Source organism: Triturus cristatus, chromosome 4_1 (assembly GCF_964204655.1).
Source record: "Triturus cristatus chromosome 4_1, aTriCri1.1, whole genome shotgun sequence".
NCBI lineage: Eukaryota > Metazoa > Chordata > Amphibia > Caudata > Salamandridae > Triturus > Triturus cristatus.
Window position 1 is genome coordinate 1,146,574,477 of NC_140585.1, and position 22,346 is coordinate 1,146,596,822.

A 22,346-nucleotide genomic window follows, 5' to 3' on the forward strand; every position below is an offset into this window, starting at 1 on the left:
GCCGCCTACCGAGAGTGGACTTTTTATCTGTTTCACTTTCCGCACTGAAGTGGGCAGGGAAACAGATGAATTCATTGCTCCCACCCGCAGGGAGCAGCATTTTTTGCTGCTCCCTGGGGGGTGGAAACAATGCCGGCTCCTGCTGGTTGCAGGAAGCCGTCTGGGGCCGCATGGGCATTGGGACAGCCCCCATCAATGATATAGTGGGTGCCCTGGGTAAGCTCCAGGGCCCCCACACTTATATGGCCAGGCACCGGGGCCAAATACAGCACATGGAAGGGCGCTGCGTGCCACCTCCCGGGTTGGGTGTCTTTGGGGGGGATTGATTGCAGGCTGTGCATGGCGTGAGGTTTGCTGCATGAGGGGGGTTGGCTGCTGGGCCTGCAGCCAGGCCCTGTGATCTACCCTCCCATAGGCAGCCAACCCTAAGGTAACTATAACTTGCGCCCTCACCATGCACTGCTAATTTCCCTACATTTTATTTCACTCATGATATCTTCTTTGACATCACTGATACTACCACTGCGACATTTGCTGTGAAATTATTGATGAGAAAACTGTGCATGGCGAAGATGCAAGCTATAGTTTACCTTAGGGTACGAGCCGTACTTCCTTGAGATAACTCTTAACTATAACTGCTGAATTTCTATGTGTTTTTTGTGTTTAAAATCTGAACCTAGCTGTAACAGTCTTGTAACATTTGAATTTTAAGTGAATTTCTTATTTTTTGGTTAGTTCTATATCCTAACGATAATGCCCTGTATCTTTTAGTTATATATTCATTCAGTCATGACTGTCTATCCCACCAGCTAACTTGACATTTATCAACGTCATTTGCATGGTATTTGCTCCATTATCAGTCAGACTAAACTGCCAGTCTTAGAGACAGCCAAACATCTATCCTAAAGAAATATTCAGCCAGTTAATATTTGCATTACACCATAAAGGTTCTGTTGATGTCTTAGGCTTTTCTGACTTTTGTTTTTTGTTTGAGACCAAATCTCTGAGTTTTAGATTAAACTGTTGGTCTCCCTTATTTAGCCAGTGTTTTGTGTAGATTACAAGGTAATGTTGCAGCCTTGCTCCTATAATTTGTTATGTTTCAGTTCATGTGATATGTTCCCACCTGTATGTTTTTCTATGTGGCATTGTGTTAGGGCAGGCCACAAACCCTCTACTCTGTTCAGTACCAGATATTTGTTTCTTGGTCAGTATGCTGGGTAGTGCTACAGATACTTATCTGCACAATCTGAGATCTATGTGGTTCTTTTACATTGCGTGTAATTTGAAAAGGTCTCTGTCCAGGGTTCAAGGGTTCAGTTCTAGTTGTTTTCTGCTTTGTCTGACCGTTTAAGTGATGTCACTCACCTGTAATTTATTTCTGTTTCAGGCTTACTCCCTTGTAGACCGTGAGGTTGGATACTGCCAGGGCAGTGCATTCATCGTGGGTTTGCTGCTCATGCAGGTTTGTGTACTTTTGTTTCCATTTGAAGTTTGTGTTGCTTTGCCAATACATGATTAGTGCACTCTACATGTTTATTTGAGACACCCATTTCCTTATCTAATAGAGACTTCTAGCCACAGATTATTTACATCATCCCAAGGCGTCAGATTGAATCCTGAAATTTTCGTGAGCAGTATGCCTGTGTGCCTGTACGTGGCATTGTTAGGCTCCGCTTGGTGTCATCCGTGCCAGAAGTGACGTGTGCTGTGCCTATATAGTTGCTGCCCCCTCGCACTGATGTCAGTTCTTCTCTTTCCACAACAGTCCATGCAAATCTGGAGAGAGCTACTCTCAGCCGCTTTTTGACTGTCTTTTTTTACTTTTGTCGTAGCTTTTTGGGAGTTGTCTACTGGTGTGGCAGGGATGTTAACATGGAAGGCTGGTTTCAAGCTCTGCGGTGCCTGTCACCAGCAAATGTCTGTTGCGACCCGCACCTCAATAGTCTCTGCTGCCTTGAGCGTGACCACGACGCCAAGAACTGCGTCGATTGTCATGCCATGCCCCCGTGCCTTGAAGGAGTGATCACTCAAACTCCTTGCTGCTCAACGTGCGATTTCACAGTGGTCCCGATCCCAGGAGTGGTCACAGTCATCCATCTTCGTTGTGGCCTTTGGGCCCCGCTGGCTCAGGAAGGGCCCCTACTTGTCTTCCATAGTCTGGTTCAACCTCAGCGCATATCAGGCCCCTTGGATCCATAGATGAATCCAGACCGGTGCCTGTCCAGCCACCCGACCTTCCCCAGCGCCGGCACCACTGCAGAGCTCCCGGCACTGCCGTCCCCATTCTTATCCCAGACTCTGACACGTAGCCGGATGGGCGTCGTTCAACGCTGACTCTGGCACTGACTGGAGTCATTCCCGCCAGGCCAGAGCCTGAACCCTATGGGCTACGATTTGGGAATGATTGGGAGGGGCCCTCTGACCCTTATGAATAACAGCTCCTAGACCCCAATGAGGACACCTGGTGTAATGATTTGGTGGATGCCAGTGGACTGCACACCTCCCCAGATAGTGGCTTGGTCTCGCCTCCTACTCCTACCGTGGCTACAGAGGAGGGAGCCCCATTTGATATGAAGGTGAGGAGGGCGTCGGAGGTCCTGTACCTTCAGCTGCCATCTCTGGCTGTCAAAAGTAACTTCTTGACGGAGGCGCTTCAGCGAGGAGTCACCCCTTCAGAACCCCTTCTCCCATTAAATGAAGCACTCACAAAAATGGAGACCAACTTCAGATCTCAGAAAAATAAACATGTACCTCAGAAAACAGTGATTTTACATGATCATGCTTCAGGACATTCTACAGTGCCTAAGTCACAGAAATTACATGACATCACTACATCTCCCTACCCCATGCACTATAAATGCTTCAGGTTCGTAGTGTCCTGCAACCATTACAAATTCAAAGTCCTCCCCTTTAGCCTAAAGTCAGCACCTTGTAGTTTCTTAATTTGCCTTACACTAGTGGCAGCGTATTTAGGGTAGGAAGATCATTAGGTCTTCCCTTTCCTCAGCAATAAGCTGGTAAAGGCCTCTTCCTATTGTGTAGCCAAGTAATCAACCAAAGGTTGTCTTCAGCTTTTTGACCATTTATTTTACTCTCAATGAGCACAAATAATCTCACCAACCATACAAAAGAATAGCATTTCTAGGTGCCATTTAGACACCATGGAGGACAAGGCTTATTCTATAGAGGAAAGATGTATAAAATGAATGCACTTTGCAAATACATTGCTATAAAGACAGTCAGCATCAGTACGCCTCGTCAGATCACAGTTAAGGATGATGTCATCATGCATTCTTTCGGTCCCTTTTTGACTTTTATGAATGAGGCACCGTCTGGAAGAACTAGACAAACAGTTGTTACAAACCGAAGGATCATTTGACAATATAATTCATATCACTCTGGGGATACAAGCTGTTTATCCATGGTGGAACAAATCTTTTTTATCAGGTCTAACATTTCTATCCCAGGCACTGCAGTTCGTGATAACAACAGATAATGCTTCCCTGGAAGCTTAGGTAGCTCATTTGTAGGACTTGGAGATCAGTGGAAAATTGGCTAACCAGGACTTGAGCCCCAAATAAATACCCAAGATTTAAAAGCTTAGGCTCTGACCCGCCAGGCTTCTCTACTAAGATTAGCAGATTTGTTGGTCCTAGTACCCACAGACAATACTACTACAGTACGTTATATAAGAAACAAAGAGCCAATAGATATTACCTATTGTTGTTCAAAGTTCAAAGAATTTGGGAATGGTTGTTAAAACATCATATTGAACTAAAAGCAAAACATATACCCGGCTCACACAATACTTTGAGCAGTATAGCAAAGAAGTGCCACTAGAGAGAGTTGAAGCAACAAGTTCTCAACAGAATCTTCACTTGGTAGGAAAAGCAGAAGCACGATCTGTTTACATCAACAGGCAATTGGAAATGCCAATTTTATGTAAGTTGGCATCAACAATCACGTTCATGGGGTAATGCGTTTTCGATAGCATGGTCGGGGATCTTTGCTTATGCCTTTCCATACACATGGACTGGAAAATTGCCCTTTTTGCATGGTCACCCTGGAATTGTTTTGTGCCAAACACAATTTTGCTGGTCATTGAACTCTGTGCACTTGACCCCTGCTACCCAGTGGTAAAGTGCATATGCCCTTCCTTTCATCTTGCTGAAATTAGTATGCACCTTATTGGTTTATTTAATTTCCATATACGTCTCTAGTATAAGGTACCAAATGTGCCCAAGTATGGTAATTAAATGCTACCAGTGGACTGCAGCACTCGTTGTGCATCCACTACAGTGGCACTGTAAAGCATGTCTTGAGGCCCACCAGAAACCTGGCTTCACATATTTCCTTTTAGATATTTATAAGTCGGCCCTAAATAGGCCTTATTGCCCATAGGGAAAGATGCATAATATTTTAAAGTAGCACGTGTAAAAGTGTAATGTTAAACATGCCCTGACAGTGAAAATGCCCTCAAAGTTATTTTTACTGTAGCAGAGTTGGCTGTTCCATAGCAAACCACTGGGATACTGTTAGACCTGTCAGCCCTTTGGGTGGTCCCTCCTCATCATTATTTATTTTGTCCCACTTTTGCCTCAAACCCTGTTTGAATTTTTCCTTTTTGGGAACCACCAGACTTTTTAGTGTTGCTGCAGATTCAGGGAGCCATTTTACCTACCCCTGAAACTTCTGTCTGAGGGCCTGAAGCACAAAATGGTGGCCACCTGTGACATCACCAGCATCCACTGGAACCTGCTAGCACCTTCCAGAACATTCCAGAACCCTGTGACAGTTGGAGGCGGTTTAGAATGTTGGGAAGCTAAGACAGAGAGTGGGCAGTTGGCACCTGACTGGTGAGGAGTGAGCAGCAAAAACTTGAAGGAGGAAGGAGTGAAGCAGCAGGTGTGGAAACTTGTGCCTGGAGTGGGGTCCATAAACCCACCCTTGATACTAGTCCCTACTGACTGAGCCCAGCCTGGAGCCCTGTGTGGGAAGAAGTCAGAAAAACCATCCTAAGGACCTGGACAGCAGGAACAGGCCTTAGAAACAAGAGAGCAGCAAGATCCTGACCTGGAAACTGGTTTCCCTGGAGTCCGACGTCGAGTAGCCTGAGACCCGGAGCCCGAGGTGTAGAAGCGGCGCCGACTGGAAAGCAGACGTCGTACCCGGAGCCGCCAGAGGTCGAGAGAGGGCGCCGTCAGAGGTCGTGAGGAATACCAGAGGTCGAGGAGGAAGTCACCCGAGGTCGAGTGAGCGGCGTCATCGGAGGAGTGAAGTCCGCCCTCCGGAGTCGTCGGAGACCGAGGTGAAGTGTAACGGAGGTCGGGAGTGAGGATCGCACTCCGGAGTCGCCGGAACCTGTGAGGATCGTGCCGGAGGTCGGGAGTGGAGGTCGCACTCCGGAGTCGCCGGAAACCTAAGGAGAGGAGCACCGGAGGTCGGGAGTGAGGATCGCACTCCGGAGCCGCCGGAAGTCGACATCGAGGCAAGGCCGGCCGACGTCATCGAATCCGAGGTCGCCATCGGACCGGAGCCGCCCGAAGTCGACATCGAGTAAAGACTGCCCGACGCCATCGAATCGGAGGTCGAGATCGAACCGAGGCCGCCGACATCGAGACCGGAGCCGCCTGCCGGCGTCGTCAAAGAACTGACATTGTGCCGAGGCCGCCGACATCGAGCTGGAACCGCCTCACGGCGTCGACACGACTCCAGCGGCGTCGGAGCATCAGAAAAAGGGCAGTAAGTGGAGTAGAGGGCGCCTAAGGCCCTGTGGAGACCTGAGAGACTGCTCTAAGGGGCTAGGGAGGTGCTGGAACCAACCTGACTGTGCCAGGGGTGAGCTGGGACTAATCTAGAGAGGTTGTGTGGAGAGAGAGAGCCAGGTCTCTGGTATTTCCCCCCTTGATCTACCTCAGTTTAGGCCTCAGCCTTGTCCAAGCCAGGGAGTAGACACCCTCAAGCCTTCCACATCCCCACAAGCTGTGCCTGGGCCAAATCAGCCCTTTGGAATTTAAAAGTGATCTGATTCCATGAGTGTCACTGTCAGCTTTTAAGTATTTATTAGGGGCACTGTATTTATTGTACTTAACCTATTTATTGTTCCACTGTATTTATTGGTCCACAGTATTTATTGATGCACAATATTTATTGGTTTACAGTATTTATTGCCTCAGAATATTTTTTTTTTTTTTTTTTTTTTTTTTTTTGAAACCGTTTATTACAATCTCAAATAGTTACAAGTATGGGCCTACAACCGTCTGGCCGGCCGCTAGAGTAGCAGTAGCATATGACATACATACAGAAAAATCTCTTGGCGGTGCAAAAAGGGGTAAATCAGGAGATATCAGTAGTGCAGGCCCCTTAACTCCAAACCAACAATACGGTTTCCTTTTGTCAAAACACAACAACACAAAAACAACCACACCCGCAAGGCAACCCGCAATCCCAAGTGACAGCACGCGCTCCTGAAGTGGGGGACCCCAACCAATCGCCAAACTCTGAAGAGGGGAATGAGAACAGATCAGGGACTGGGGAACCACGTGCCCATGGCTGGGGGTGGGGGTCGGCTAGGGGGACGGAGCTGGTGAAGCAGCCGGCAGCAGCGGCGGCTCGCAAATACCCCCGCGATAGGCGTTCCAGGGGCCCCAGATTTTCACCCACGCCCCAGGCTTACCCCTCGCAACATACACCACCTTTTCACGAAACATACACCAATCCATGTGTTCTTTCCAGGCTGACACCGCCGGAGGCCTCTGGGATCCCCACAATTGAGCAATGTCACGCTTAGCGATCATGTATCCCAGAGTCACCCACCGCGTCTGCGGAACCGAGTAGTCAGTTGGCTCCCACACATTCAGCAAGCATCTCCTCGCTTCAGGCAACAGCACGACACGCGTAACCACTCGCAGGACCTCATGCCTCAGAATATTTAATTGCCTGTATGTATTGCACTTATATTTATGCCTTCTTTATTTATGATCACCCCTATTTATTGAATCATTAAGCCAGTATTTATTTGACCTGCACTATCTAAAAAGTTTGTATATTGTGATTGTTATTTATTTTCTCCAATCAGCAACTAAGAGGAAAAGAAGATAAAGAAAGTTATTTTCATAATTTTTACGGTGTAGAGTCGTTTTTGGAACGGATGCACGCATGGTTATTGTTTGGGTATGTTGTATGCTTAGCACGGAGCCTGATTCCTGACCACTCGAGCCAAGCTACCACAGTGTGTCCGGAAGACCACCACCACCCCTTCTAGTGTGGGAGTGGTTTTCCAACATAAATTGGTGTTCAGTGGTGGGATAGAGCTGTGCCTACGCATACTCAACAATAACTGTGGGTAGTCCATAGGCCTACACCGGGAGTTTTCTCAAGAGCGGCCTTCCTAATTGTGGGTTTTTGTTTTTTCCAAATTTACTCTGGTGGTGGGAGGAGTTTTTATTAAAGGTACCCCCCTGCATAGTTACTGCACAAAACCGGTCCTCTAACCTGAGTGGGCGAGATGGAGTTTGTACTAGAAAATCTAGAAACGTACACTGTGGCCCAACTCAGGGAGTTTTGCCAGCGGGAGGGGTGTACTGTCCCCCAGGAGCAAAGAAGGGTGCACTCCAAACCAGCTTAAGGGCTTGGGGGGAGGCACGCCGAGAAAGCAAGGCTGAGGAGGAAGACTGGGATGGAGAGCCTGACCCCGAGGGGGCTGAGATGTACCAACCTGAGGTGGGGAACCTGTCAGCAGGGCCCAGAACCATTTCTAGGAAGGGCAGCAGTGCCTCTAGCGGTGGCTTGTCTGAAGTGGAGTTAACAGACCGGAGGGAGAAAAGACAGCTCACATGGGACTTAGCAAGGCTGGAGAAGGAGAAGGAGGAGCAGAGGATGGCCCATGAATTACGACTGAAAGAAATAGATCTTCAGATCCTGAGAATCGGGGCACAACCTGTTCCTAATGGTGGCAGCCAAACCCAAGAGATCACCAGGGAACCTAAACCATACCTGCCAAAGGACATAGTAGCTAGCTATGGAGTGGGCGACGATATCGCCAAGTGGCTAGCGGCCTATGAGGTCTCGTTGAGTGCCCATGGGGTTCCAGAGAAGTACTGGGGAGGGGGATTGTACAAGTACATGCCTCCAGCTGGTAGGGATGCATTATTGGCCCTCGAGGAGGATGAGCAGACCCACTACCCCACCATGAAACTGGCGCTCATCAGAAAGTTTGGACTAACTCCTGAAAAGTACAGACAGAAGTTCAGGGGTAGTCACAAACTGGGCACACAGAATTGGGTGGACTTCCTGGACTATGCAAAGAAGGCACTGGAAGGTTGGATTCAGGGCAGTGAAGTGAGGAACTACGAGGGGTTGTTTGACCTAGTACTGAAGGAACACCTGCTCGAGAAATGTTTCCCTGAACTGCGGCAACACCTGGTGGATAGCAAGCTGACCAGTCCCCGGAAGCTTGCTGAGGAGGCGGACATTTGGGCTAGTACCCGGGTGTCCACAAGGGGGACTGGAGGGGATACTCAAAAGGCCGGACAGGGCGCCCCCCAGAAGAAAGAGGGAGGGGAAAAGAAAAAGGAGTTCTCCAAAGGCCCCCAAAATAACTTCCAAGGGAAGGGAACAGGATTCACCCCTAAGGCTAACCCGCCCAGAAACCCTAATCCTGGCCAGAGTCAGCAGCCAAGGGTTGTCCATTGCTATGAGTGCGGTGGCGTTGGACACTATAAAGGAGATCCGAAGTGCTTGAAACGACCACCCCCTCACATTGGAGGAAAGACCCCCGGAGTAGCTAGTGTAGAGGAGATGCCCTTAACTAAGGGAAGGGAGTGGGCGGGTGTCACTTTAGTGTCCCTGGGAGAACGGGAGATGGTTCCCAAGATCCAGGTGCCCGCGAATACCGCAAAGTATGGGCAGTGGGTCACCATCAACGGCCAAAGAGGGGAGGCTCTGAGAGACACAGGAGCCAGTATGACTATGGTGCGTAGCCAACTGGTGTCTCCAGAGCAGGTAATTCCCGATGTACTCCACCCAGCCGCGATGGCTGACGGCAGAACAGGCCACTATCCAGTGGCCGAGGTTCCCTTTGAATGGGGGGGGGGGTTGCAGGTTCACTTCGAGTTGCCGTAAGCCCTGCCGGGCCAGTCGATTGTCTGCTGGGGAATGACATGGAGCACAACGCTTGGAAGGAGGTGGAATACCGGACTCACACCGAGATGCTGGGTACACCTGACTGGGCCTGTGTTAGCACCAGGTCCGCGACTACCCGAAGAGGGAGTTCATTTCGGCTGGAGCCTGGAACAAAGGCCCAGCCAGCTGCCAGTCAAGGGAAGAACCGAGGACAGGAGGAGCCTGCCTCGGCGTCCCCACCCCGTAGGACGGATAGGCCACCGGAGGTGGTGGACCAGGAGTCTGCGGTGGGGGACGTTACCAACCTGGAGGACCTACCCATCCCGGCCGAGTGGCACGTGGAGGGCGGCCCGTCCAGGGAGGAATTCTGCCAGGGCCAGAGGGAGTGCCCTACCCTTGAGGGGCTGAGGCGACAGGCCGAGGCCCAGGCAGCAGGGAACGTTGAAGGGAACTACAGTGTTTACTGGGAGGACGGCCTCCTCTACAGTGAACCCAAGGCACCCCTACACGGATCGTCACGAGCCTTGGTAGTCCCTCAACGTTATCGAGCCTTCCTTCTGGAGTTGGCTCACGAGATACCATTGGCAGGACACTTGGGGCAAGACAAGACCTTTGCCCGTCTTGTCCCACACTTTTATTGGCCTCAGATGAAAGTGTCGTCCGATACCTACTGCCGGACATGTGTGTCTTGCCAAGCCAGTGGGAAAACAGGGGTGAAGCTGAAAGCTCCCCTGGAACCACTTCCTGTCGTTAGCACCCCCTTTGAAAGGGTGGGCATCGACATTGTGGGTCCATTAGATCCGCCGACTACAGCTGGTCACAGGTTTATCCTGGTTCTGGTGGATCATGCCACACGGTACCCAGAGGCAATACCTCTGAGGACCATAACAGCACCTGTTGTGGCTAGGGCCCTGATGGGAATCTTTACCCGAGTGGGTTTTCCCAAGGAAGTTGTGTCCGACAGGGGGACCAACTTCATGTCAGCGTATATGCGGGCGATGTGGAAGGAGTGTGGAGTGACATACCGGTTCACCACTCCTTACCACCCCCAGACCAATGGTCTGGTGGAGAGGTTTAACAAAACCTTGAAGGGCATGATCAGAAGTCTGCCTGAAAGCCTGCGGAGGAAATGGGACGTCCTCCTACCCTCTTTACTTTTTTCCTACAGGGAAGTGCCACAGAAGGGAGTGGGCTTCAGCCCCTTTGAGCTTCTGTATGGGCACCCTGTACGTGGACCTCTCAACCTGGTGAGAGACGGATGGGAAAGAACTCCCAGAAAGCTTCCCCAGGATGTGGTGAGCTACATGCTGGCCTTCCGGAGCCAAATGGCTAAGTTGTGGAAGCAAGCTTCTGACAACTTGGAAGCCAGCCAAGCAGTGATGAAGGCGTGGTACGACCACAATGCTCACCCGGTGGAGTTGGAGCCTGGCCAGAAGGTGTGGGTGATCGAACCAGGAGAGCTTAGTGCCCTCCAGGATCGCTGGTCAGGACCCTTTGAGGTGTTGGAGAAGAAGGGTAAGGCTACCTACTTGGTGGACCTGAAGACCCCTCGTCAGCCCCTGCGGGTGCTGCATGCCAACCGCCTCAAACCCCACCACGAGAGGCCCGAAGTCATCTTGATGATGGTGACTGACGGAGGAGAGGACGTGGAAAGCGAGCCTCTCCCTGATCTGTTTGCGTCTCAAGAGAAGGATGGGTCGGTGGAGGGAGTGATTCTCTCCCCATCTCTAACTCCTGAACAGCAGGAGGACTGTCGCCAGGTCCTGGGGCAGTACTCCTCGTTGTTCTCCCTTGTCCCGGGTAGGACTCACCTGTGCGTCCATGACGTGGACACAGGAGACAGCCCACCTGTGAAGTCCAAGATCTACCGGATGTCAGACAAGGTGAAGGCCAGCATTCACAGTGAAGTCACTAAGATGCTGGAGCTAGGAGTGATCGAACCTTCTAGCAGCCCCTGGTCTAGTCCGGTGGTGTTAGTACCAAAAGCTGCACCACCGGGTGCCCAACCAGAACTGAGGTTCTGTGTGGACTATCGGGGACTGAATTCAGTGACCAAAACTGATGCTCATCCGATCCCTAGGGCGGATGAATTGATTGACCGGCTGGGAGCTGCCCAATATCTAAGTACCTTTGACCTTACTTCAGGGTACTGGCAGATCTCTTTGACTGATGGAGCAAGGGAAAGGTCAGCCTTCTCCACGCCCAATGGCCACTACCAGTTCTGTGTGATGCCCTTTGGGCTCAAGAACGCACCTGCCACGTTTCAGCGCCTGGTAAACCAGATCCTCACCGGAATGGAGAGTTTCTCTGCTGCTTATCTGGATGACATAGCCGTCTTCAGTAACAGCTGGGAGGATCACTTGCGTCACCTGCAAGCTGTTCTCCAGGCCCTGAGACAAGCTGGATTGACGATCAAGGCCAGCAAGTGCCAGATCGGGCAGGGGTCGGTAGTGTACCTTGGACACTTGGTGGGTAGGGGAGCGGTGCAACCCCTCCAGGCGAAGATCGAGGCCATCATGGCCTGGGAACCCCCCAAGACACAGACTGAGGTCCGAGCATTTTTGGGCCTCACGGGATACTACCGCCGCTTCGTGAAGGGGTACGGTACCATCGTAGCCCCCCTCACGGAGCTCACGTCCAAGAAACAACCTCGACGGGTAGTCTGGACGGAGGCTTGTCAGCAAGCCTTTGAGAGATTGAAGAAAGCCATGTGCGAGGCCCCGGTCTTAAGGGCCCCAGACTTTTCCAAGGAGTTCATTGTCCAGACAGATGCATCAGAACATGGCATTGGGGCAGTGTTATCGCAACTCAACGAAGAGGGTCTGGATCAACCCGTGGTCTTCCTATCCCGGAGACTACTTCCCAGGGAACAGAAGTGGAGTGCAATAGAGCGTGAAGCCTTTGCAGTGGTATGGGCTCTGAAGAAGTTGCGGCCATACCTGTTTGGCTCGCACTTCCTAGTTCAGACCGACCACAGACCCCTTCGTTGGCTGATGCAAATGAAGGGGGAGAATCCCAAGTTGTTGAGGTGGTCTATTTCCCTACAGGGGATGGACTTTCAGGTGGAACATCGGCCTGGAGTGGACCACGCCAATGCAGACGGTCTCTCAAGGTATTTCCGCCTTAGTGATGAGAACTCCCAAGGGGTTGGGTAGCTCTCCCCACTTTCAGCTGGGGGGGACGCGTGTTAGACCTGTCAGCCCTTTGGGTGGTCCCTCCTCATCATTATTTATTTTGTCCCACTTTTGCCTCAAACCCTGTTTGAATTTTTCCTTTTTGGGAACCACCAGACTTTTTAGTGTTGCTGCAGATTCAGGGAGCCATTTTACCTACCCCTGAAACTTCTGTCTGAGGGCCTGAAGCACAAAATGGTGGCCACCTGTGACATCACCAGCATCCACTGGAACCTGCTAGCACCTTCCAGAACATTCCAGAACCCTGTGACAGTTGGAGGCGGTTTAGAATGTTGGGAAGCTAAGACAGAGAGTGGGCAGTTGGCACCTGACTGGTGAGGAGTGAGCAGCAAAAACTTGAAGGAGGAAGGAGTGAAGCAGCAGGTGTGGAAACTTGTGCCTGGAGTGGGGTCCATAAACCCACCCTTGATACTAGTCCCTACTGACTGAGCCCAGCCTGGAGCCCTGTGTGGGAAGAAGTCAGAAAAACCATCCTAAGGACCTGGACAGCAGGAACAGGCCTTAGAAACAAGAGAGCAGCAAGATCCTGACCTGGAAACTGGTTTCCCTGGAGTCCGACGTCGAGTAGCCTGAGACCCGGAGCCCGAGGTGTAGAAGCGGCGCCGACTGGAAAGCAGACGTCGTACCCGGAGCCGCCAGAGGTCGAGAGAGGGCGCCGTCAGAGGTCGTGAGGAATACCAGAGGTCGAGGAGGAAGTCACCCGAGGTCGAGTGAGCGGCGTCATCGGAGGAGTGAAGTCCGCCCTCCGGAGTCGTCGGAGACCGAGGTGAAGTGTAACGGAGGTCGGGAGTGAGGATCGCACTCCGGAGTCGCCGGAACCTGTGAGGATCGTGCCGGAGGTCGGGAGTGGAGGTCGCACTCCGGAGTCGCCGGAAACCTAAGGAGAGGAGCACCGGAGGTCGGGAGTGAGGATCGCACTCCGGAGCCGCCGGAAGTCGACATCGAGGCAAGGCCGGCCGACGTCATCGAATCCGAGGTCGCCATCGGACCGGAGCCGCCCGAAGTCGACATCGAGTAAAGACTGCCCGACGCCATCGAATCGGAGGTCGAGATCGAACCGAGGCCGCCGACATCGAGACCGGAGCCGCCTGCCGGCGTCGTCAAAGAACTGACATTGTGCCGAGGCTGCCGACATCGAGCTGGAACCGCCTCACGGCGTCGACACGACTCCAGCGGCGTCGGAGCATCAGAAAAAGGGCAGTAAGTGGAGTAGAGGGCGCCTAAGGCCCTGTGGAGACCTGAGAGACTGCTCTAAGGGGCTAGGGAGGTGCTGGAACCAACCTGACTGTGCCAGGGGTGAGCTGGGACTAATCTAGAGAGGTTGTGTGGAGAGAGAGAGCCAGGTCTCTGGTATTTCCCCCCTTGATCTACCTCAGTTTAGGCCTCAGCCTTGTCCAAGCCAGGGAGTAGACACCCTCAAGCCTTCCACATCCCCACAAGCTGTGCCTGGGCCAAATCAGCCCTTTGGAATTTAAAAGTGATCTGATTCCATGAGTGTCACTGTCAGCTTTTAAGTATTTATTAGGGGCACTGTATTTATTGTACTTAACCTATTTATTGTTCCACTGTATTTATTGGTCCACAGTATTTATTGATGCACAATATTTATTGGTTTACAGTATTTATTGCCTCAGAATATTTAATTGCCTGTATGTATTGCACTTATATTTATGCCTTCTTTATTTATGATCACCCCTATTTATTGAATCATTAAGCCAGTATTTATTTGACCTGCACTATCTAAAAAGTTTGTATATTGTGATTGTTATTTATTTTCTCCAATCAGCAACTAAGAGGAAAAGAAGATAAAGAAAGTTATTTTCATAATTTTTACGGTGTAGAGTCGTTTTTGGAACGGATGCACGCATGGTTATTGTTTGGGTATGTTGTATGCTTAGCACGGAGCCTGATTCCTGACCACTCGAGCCAAGCTACCACAGTGTGTCCGGAAGACCACCACCACCCCTTCTAGTGTGGGAGTGGTTTTCCAACAGATACATTAGTACGTTTAATAACTATTCTCCAGTATTAGGGTATCTTTCATAGATTCACATGCTTGAATCATTCCCCGTCGTCGAAGTGGTAGTCCCACGGTACATAGAATAGCAATATAACAATAGCATAGCAATAGCATAGCTAAAAGAGTAATAGGAAGTATTATAACATAGAGGTTAATAGGAACAAACCTGTCACTTTAGTAACTTGTCCAAGTCATTAGATATAGCCCAAACTCCAGCCAATCAGGCGACCGCACCCTCTGGAACCTTCTCCTGAGAGGCTCAGGCTCTCAGATTTTCTACCGCACATTGTGTGAAGGGAGTCTCTGAGCTCTGCTCAGTACTTCAACTTTTTCTTCTGGAATTCTTCAGAATATCTTCACTACAATGTCTACTACAAAGAGATCACTCTTCAGACACTGTGAGTCTTGTGGGAAACTTCGACTTCATTCTGAGGAACCAAACAAAAAATGTATCTACTGCCTCCACCCTTACCATCAGGTGAGAGATTGTAAAATCTTCAGGACTTTTCCTCAAAAGACCTTAAGAGACAGAGAGAGACGTCTTCTTCTGTGACTACAGAAGCTCAAGACAAAGGATAACCCCCAGTCAGATGTTGAGAGTGATTCCTCTCTCAAGACTGTTGCCTCTAAGAAAAGGGCTAGTGAGGCGGAGATGGCATCTCCTAAGGCTAAGGTGCTGAAGAAACACCACACTTCTAAGCATGAAGACCAGCCTTCCTCCTCTAAAGGTGCTCCTACTCTTCCTAAGGGTCAGTCTCTACCTGCTACGCCTCCAAGATCTAAGTCTCAAGCGTCTAAATCTCTGCCTGAAGTACTTTTGCCTCAGAAAATTGGTATGTCGTCGACGAGCTCGTCGTTGATTCATCCGTCGGCGAAGTCTTCCGTCATCACAACTACGATGACGACTTCCACCTTCTCTTCGCCTCAGCCTACAAGATGATGTTGTCGGCGTCTTCTCCGTCGACGCTTGTATCGGTGACGGTGAGGCCTCACTCGTCTACCGCCTCCCTCTCTTCGCCGTCGACGAAAAAAAAGACATATACCTCGTCGACGGCTGCCTCGTCGACGGCACTGAAACCTTCGCATACAGAGCTTCAACTACGCATCTCCTCGACGGCTGCAGCTTCGTCGGCGGAATCTTTGGGTCCACCTCCAGGTTGATGCCTCTAGTCCCTTTGAAGCCTTCAGCAGCTCTTTTGCCACCATCTGAACTGAAGGATGTTCCCCTACTTCAGCGTAGACAGTATTCCATGGACCTTTTATTACCAGTTCAAGCATCTCATAATCTTCCAGCGGAACTGTTTGATTATGGGGCTGATGAGGAGGATTCAGAGGAGGATGACAGGTTCCGGGCTGCCCGTAGTCCTTCGGAGCTTCTCATCAAGTGCCAAGATATAGAAGATGACCAAGAGTATGATTATTACTCAGAGCCTAATATTCAACTGCTGCTTGAAAATCCAACTGTACAAATGCCCATGTCACTCATTTCCAATTTGCTACATATGCTTGATGACTACTACTGCCGTTTTCCTCCCTCAGGGCCGGCTTGATCGGTTCCTCAGACGCCTATTCCTCTGGCTGCATCGATCATTGGGCCGCCTCCTCCAGTTTCTCCGGTGACATCGAGATCTCACAACCTAGAGGACACACATACCACTGACGAAGACAGAGAAGAAGGAGAGTTAGATGATACATCCCTACTTACCCAGTAGGACAATTATCAGATCCAGACTCCGTCGCCTACCACTCCAACTTCTGTTGACTCTCCACCAGGCGATATAGGTGGATTTCATGTTCTCATGGACAGAGCGGCCAAGAGATTCCATTTCCCTATGGTCAACAAGGAGGAATTTCCTATATGATTTCAAAGATTAGAAACCGGTACGGGATATGCCGATAATCGACTTCATCTGGCAGGAGGGTTTGAAGGTCATGAAGACCCCTGCCTACATTCCTGCAGTCCTGCCATGCCTGGATAAGAAATACAAGGCCCCGGACAATTCACCAGCCTGTCTTATTAGTCAACCGAAGCCGGACTCGGTTATTTCTCAGACGGTACAACGTGGTGCCAGGAACCCCTCATCTCCATTGTCGGCTCCTCCTGATCGAGAGGCCTTGATTCCATTGGGAAGAAGTTTTCCACCATGGTGGCAACTACTTTCCGAGCGGCTAATTCTCTTGCTATCCTAGGCTGCTATGACAGGTGTGAGAAGTTGGCCTGATGTATGATGTCACTAGTTCTAGTGTACCCCTTATATCAGTCCAAACAACCCTTATGGTGATTGGTTGTAAAGTCAACCTTATAGACCAGCTATCCTAGTGGTAGCATGGACAAGAGCAGTCTTAGGCTAAACTCTGAATGGCATGTGAAGCCAGCTGTGATACCATATATAATCCCTTGAATACCAAATGAAAGGACACCACAACAGATATATATATAAAATAAAGTGTATTTATTCTAGTCCAACCCTCAGCACTCTTTATGAGATTAGAGGTAAGTACAACACAGTCTTATTCAAGCATACATTAAGTCACACAGGTAAGTAATACAGTTAGGCCCTAGGGGCCACGCAAACCATATACTAAAGAAGTGGTATAAGGACCACTGTCACGGAAATAGGATAGGCCTAGGCCTAGGGAATCGCTGGGGCTACACTACACTAGCAACAGTTAGGAAGTGGGAGGCCCACGGGATTCAGGTGCAGAGTGGAAACACTCACGCGTAATGCGTAAAAGTCGATAAAATTACTAGCAGTTAGAAATTAACAGTTTAAGGACACTTCTGAAGCAACTAGAGAGTCGAGACTCGGAAACTAGACCCTAGGATAGTCACTACCCTTGTGAGCACCGAAGTACCCAAGTTACCTAGCCCACGGGCTGCAGGTGCATAGGTGTGAACTTGCGTCGGGTTTCGTCGTGGACTTCTATGGATGCCTGAAGGAAAGTTGCTGACAGGCAGTCAGTGAAGAGTGTCCGGTGGATCCCAAGGCTGGGATCAAGAAGAGAGGATACCTGCAAGCAGAAGGGACAGAGTCAAGGTCACTAGCCAGTGACCACGTGGAACCAGGCGATGTCGTGAAGATTGTAGGTGAAGGGTGAAGCTGCAGCCACGGGTACCAGGAGACGTCGAGGATGACTAGGACCAGGAGGCGAGCTGTCCCACGAAGGCTCTTGCTGTCGGCGGCGTCGAAGTCGAACTAGGACTCACCAAGCCTTGGCAAGCGGAACCCACGAAGAACGGAGGACTTGCTTCTGGTGCAGACCAGGAAGGTCTGGGGTGCTTCTCTTTTGCAAAGAAGCGGGAGCCAGTCTGGAGGAGCCAAACCAGCAGTGAAGATTTCAAGGTGTGTCGTCACAAAGGCCGCTAGCCAACGGGCAAGCAACCGGACAGACGCGGCAAGCAGGAAAATGCAGAAGGGCCCCACGCAGGACTCGTGGAGTGTGGGGGGCTGATCATCGGTGCAGATGGTGCTTGGGGTTGGGGCTTCTCAATCCCCGGTGCACAACTTCGAGGGTGCCTCAGAAGCTGCGCTGGAAGATACTCGCCACTCTTCCCAGGTAGCCGGTCCCACGTCTCTCGTCGCCTCCACGCATCTCAGCTCGGCTGTGGATGTGGATCAGGGTCGGAGAAGTCTGGAAGTTAAGGCTCTGGTCGGGCTCTGCAGTCGGTCCCTCGTAGAACTTCAGCAAAGCAAAGGGTAAGTCTCTTGATGGTGCCTGTTTGCACAGGGTAGCCACTCCTTGGCCACAAGGGAGATTCTTCAGTCTTCTTCTTTCGTCGAATGTCGAAGGTCCAGAGTTTCTGTTCAAGTTGCAGGTTCAGGATAATCTAATCTCCTGGGGCCCAGCTACCACTCTTATACTAATCTGGGGGTCTGGGTTGCCTGCTAGGTCACGCCTTATGGGTGGGACCTGGGAGGGGGGTGGTTACACCCCCTTCCCTTTGTCCAGTTTCGCGCCAGGACTGGGGCTGGAGTGCCCCAGCACCGGTTTGAACTGGACTATGCATGGAGCACCTTGTGTGCCCCAGGCAGTGTCTCGTTTCATTCATCCCTCCCTGCCCCAATACACTAAGGCCTGTCTGGGGTGGTGCTCGCACCTCCCAAGGCAGGAAACCTATTGTCCAAGCCTCCCTTGCCGGGATCACTCCCAGCAGCAGGAGGTCAGACTTGTGTTGTGGCAGCAGCATCCATTTTGTGATGCTGGGGCTCTGGTTAACTTTAACCGGGTAAGTAGGTTACAACATGTCTTCTCCCTCTAGAAGGGAGTGATAATATCCTCATCCCCAGAAATGGGATGGGGGTATTATTCCAAAGTGTTAGACACCTTACACGACATGTTTTGATAAAGCCCAACCATAGTTACCATAACCGTTTAAGATTATAAGGCACTTTAAGAGTATATGGTAGGCTATATCATAGAACAGCTATAAGGACATGGTTCCGAAAGCTGCAGACAGGCTCAGCTCATGCTAGAGCACCATCTCACATGTTACCAAGCACTCTGCCTCCAGGATTGTTAAGGCCTGCCATAGGAGTGGCTGATAGGTACACATGTGTCTATATGTAAGATAGGTATAGGAATACTACACCTAAGCAAGGAGTGATTACCCGACCTTGCCCCAGCTGAGTGATCAGCCAGTTGTGTCATAATGGAAGGCCAGGCCAGGGGTGGCATAATACATGCTGCAGCCCCTGGTAGGCCTAGGGTACACCTCTGCCCTGGGTACCTAAGGTACACTGTACAGGGGCCAATAAGGTGATCCTATCCAAATGGGTTATGCACCTAAAGTACATAGTATCAATTTAGAGAGAGAACAGCAGGGCTGTGGGTCTGATTAGCAGGCCCACAGCCACATCTAAGTCGAAAACCAGTAAAGCAAAAGCAAAAAGTGGGGGTGAACATAGAAAGCAGACCCTACTCTCCTACAACAGGCAAATGTGGTTGGACATTTCCCCTTTATCGACATGTTGCCTGAGGCCTCTAAAGTAGAAGCTTTAAAGATTCTCCAGGGAGAACAGAACTCTGCCGAGATCATTGACTGTGCAGTGAACGTCTCTTCCACGGGCTTTCGCCAACTGGCAGGGGCGGCAGTCCTCCGACGTCAGGGCTGGTTAAAGGCTACTTCTTTTCGGCAGGAAGTATAAAACAAAGATTATCGACATGCCTTATGACGGCGAATCACTTTTTGGCCAGCACATTGGTGACGCCCTCCAGGGGTCATGGTTCCTCCCATTTTCGAGGAGGCTACAATCAATACCGGCAGTACCAACCCTATCAGGGTCAACAGCGTTACTCCTCCTCCCAGCAACAGCAGTCTTTTACGTCAACGGCCGGCTGCCTCTTATAAGCAGTACAGAGGGAAATCCTCCTACAGAGGCAGAGATTCCTCCAAAAAGCAGTGACAGTGGCTACCTGCCAACCACTCTACCCATCAACCCGACCAAGGTTGGAGGGCGAATCTCCCATTTCTTCTCAAACTGGTCTGCCATAACTAAAGATAAATGGGTTTTGGACATAGTGTCCAGAGGACACACTCTAGAATTTGTAAAATTTCCCCCAAATTCTCTTCCCAGAGGTCCTCCTCATGCCCATCTGAAGGAACTTTTATGCCAAATCAAGGTCATGTTAAAGAAAGGAGTGATCGAAGTGGTACCAAATCTACAAAGGGGTGCAGGCTTCTATTCAACATTCTTCCTCATCAAGAAAAAATCGGGGGTGTGGCGCCCCATTCTGAACCTTCGTTACCTCAACAAATTCCTCTAGAAACAAACTTTCCGGATGTTGTCTCTCCAAGAAGTGCTTCAATTACTGTCTCAAGAGGATTACATGACAACACTGGACCTTCAAGGTGCCTATTTTCATGTCCCTATCCTACCCAGACACAGGAAATTCCTGCGCTTCAGAGTGGCTGGCAGAGACTTCCAATTCAAGGTCCTTCCCTTTGGCCTCCACTCTGCGCCCCGAGTGTTCACCAAGGTCTTAGCACCGGTGGCAGTACACTTTCGTCAAGCTGGTGTCCAGATATTTCCCTATCTCGACGACTGCCTTACGAAGGCGCAGTTGTTCACAGTCGCAACCAGACACACTCTAATAATCCGGTCTCTGTTTCAGTCGCTGGGCCTTTACATAAATCTGGAGAAGTCTCACTTCACCCCCTCTCAAATGCGGACTTTCTTGTGAGCCATCATAAACACTCAGCAGGCAAGGGCATTTGTATCAAACGAAAGACAACAACGAATTTGCAATCTGGCAACTCACCTCCGCACAAAAAAGTCAGTTTCTGTTTGACAGTTCAAATCGCTTCTGGGAATGCTGTCTTCCTGCATTCTCCTAATTCCCAACTGTCGACTCAAAATGAGACCCTTACAGGAGAAACTCGATAAACAATGGCAACAGGTCTCGGGGTCCTTCGACGATGTCATCAACATCACATCTTGGATGCCAAGAGCGTTGTTATGGTGGTCTTGCATACCAAACGTCTCAGCAGGCCGCTCGTTTGTACTGTACGCTCCAAATTTCATCCTCACGACAGACGCCTTCCTCGAGGGGTGTGGGGCGCATCTTCAGGGCCTCTCAGTCAAGGGAAAATGGGACACACAGCAACGAACTTGGCACATAAACCTCTTGGAGTTACTGGCGATATTCCTGGTGCTGAAATCCTTTTGCACCCTCATTCACGGAGCTTCAGTGATGATCTGGACGGACAACACAACAAACCTGCATTATGTAGACAAACAAGGGGACACGAGGTCCACTTTGCTATCCCTTCAAGCACAGCAAATTTGGGATTGGGAGATTCAGCATCAAATAACTTTAACGGCAGTTCATGTTCCGGGAGTGTCCAACATTCTAGTGGACTCCCTGAGCAGGTCGATCTCGTCCAACCACGAGTGGGACTTCATCAACTGATGCTGGACCGCATCTTTCAGCTTTGCGGATGCCCCATTCTGATGGATACATCTGCCAGTGGATTCCTCACCTTGTTCCCTTTTTTCCGCGCCGTCGACGCGCAACGGTTTTTTCCCAGTGCATGTCATTTATTTTTCGGTATAAACAGGCAGGCAACGGGGAGGCAGGTGGGTCAGAGAGGAATCCACAGGCAGATACTGTATCCACCAGAAAAAGCGTTACCGAAGGTAAGTAACTTGTTCATCTGGATTTGTTTGCGACCAACCTGAACCGCAAATGTCCATTCTATGCCTTTTTGATGAACTGGTCAAAAATGTATGCTTACGGTTTTCCACCGATTCCTCTAGTCCCAATGGTGCTTCGGAAAATGCAGAGAGAACCCTGCCCCATTCTTCTCATAGCCCCCGATGGCCTCGCCAGATCTGGTTTACAGAGCTCCTCCTTCTTTCGGACTGCGATCCAATTGTACTCCGTCCATTTCAGGATCTTATTACTATGAACCAAGGACAGATCTGTCATCCGGATCCAACATCTCTGCGATTGGCAGCCTGGCGCCTGAACACTATGAGTTTGCCAACTTAGTTATCCCTTCGGACTGCAGAGAGGTCCTTGCTAACACCAGAGCACCCTCCACTATCAAAACCTACAAACCTAAGTGGAAATGGTTCTGTCTTTGGTGTGAAGCTTCAAATGTTCACCCTGTTCATTCTACACCAGAGCAACTTTTGCCTTTTTTTTTTTTTTTTTTTACAATTCGCGAAATCTGAACTCTCTTACTCTACCCTTAAGGTCTTTCTGGCTGCTATTTCCAGATTCCCGCAGGATGGTTCCAATTCTCTTTATTCTTCAAGAATAATACAACAATTTTTCAAAGGCTTACTTCGGATGTTTCCGCCAATTCGACGCCCGCCTCGGCATCTGAACATTGTGTTGGTACGACTCATGAAGCCCCTATTTGAGCCTTTTCATAAGACTGATCTCAAATTTATCTCCTGGATGACATTGCTACTTTTAGCTCTTACTTCTGCTCGACGAGTCCGGGACATACAGGCTTTTACTGTTAAACCGCCTTTTCTTCAATTCACCAAAGATTC

The 22,346-nt window shown here is 50.2% G+C and overlaps 1 protein-coding gene across 2 annotated transcripts in view; it reads left to right on the forward strand.

Annotated features, from left to right (window-relative positions):
• EVI5L (ecotropic viral integration site 5 like) overlaps window positions 1–22,346 on the forward strand; it is a 1,383,225-nt gene that overhangs the window by 489,386 nt on the left and 871,493 nt on the right. For both annotated transcript variants that reach the window (XM_085654281.1, XM_085654282.1), the window contains exon 6: window positions 1,391–1,465. In XM_085654281.1, coding sequence (XP_085510407.1) covers window positions 1,391–1,465 — 75 coding nt within the window. The remainder of the gene's footprint in view (window positions 1–1,390; window positions 1,466–22,346) is intronic.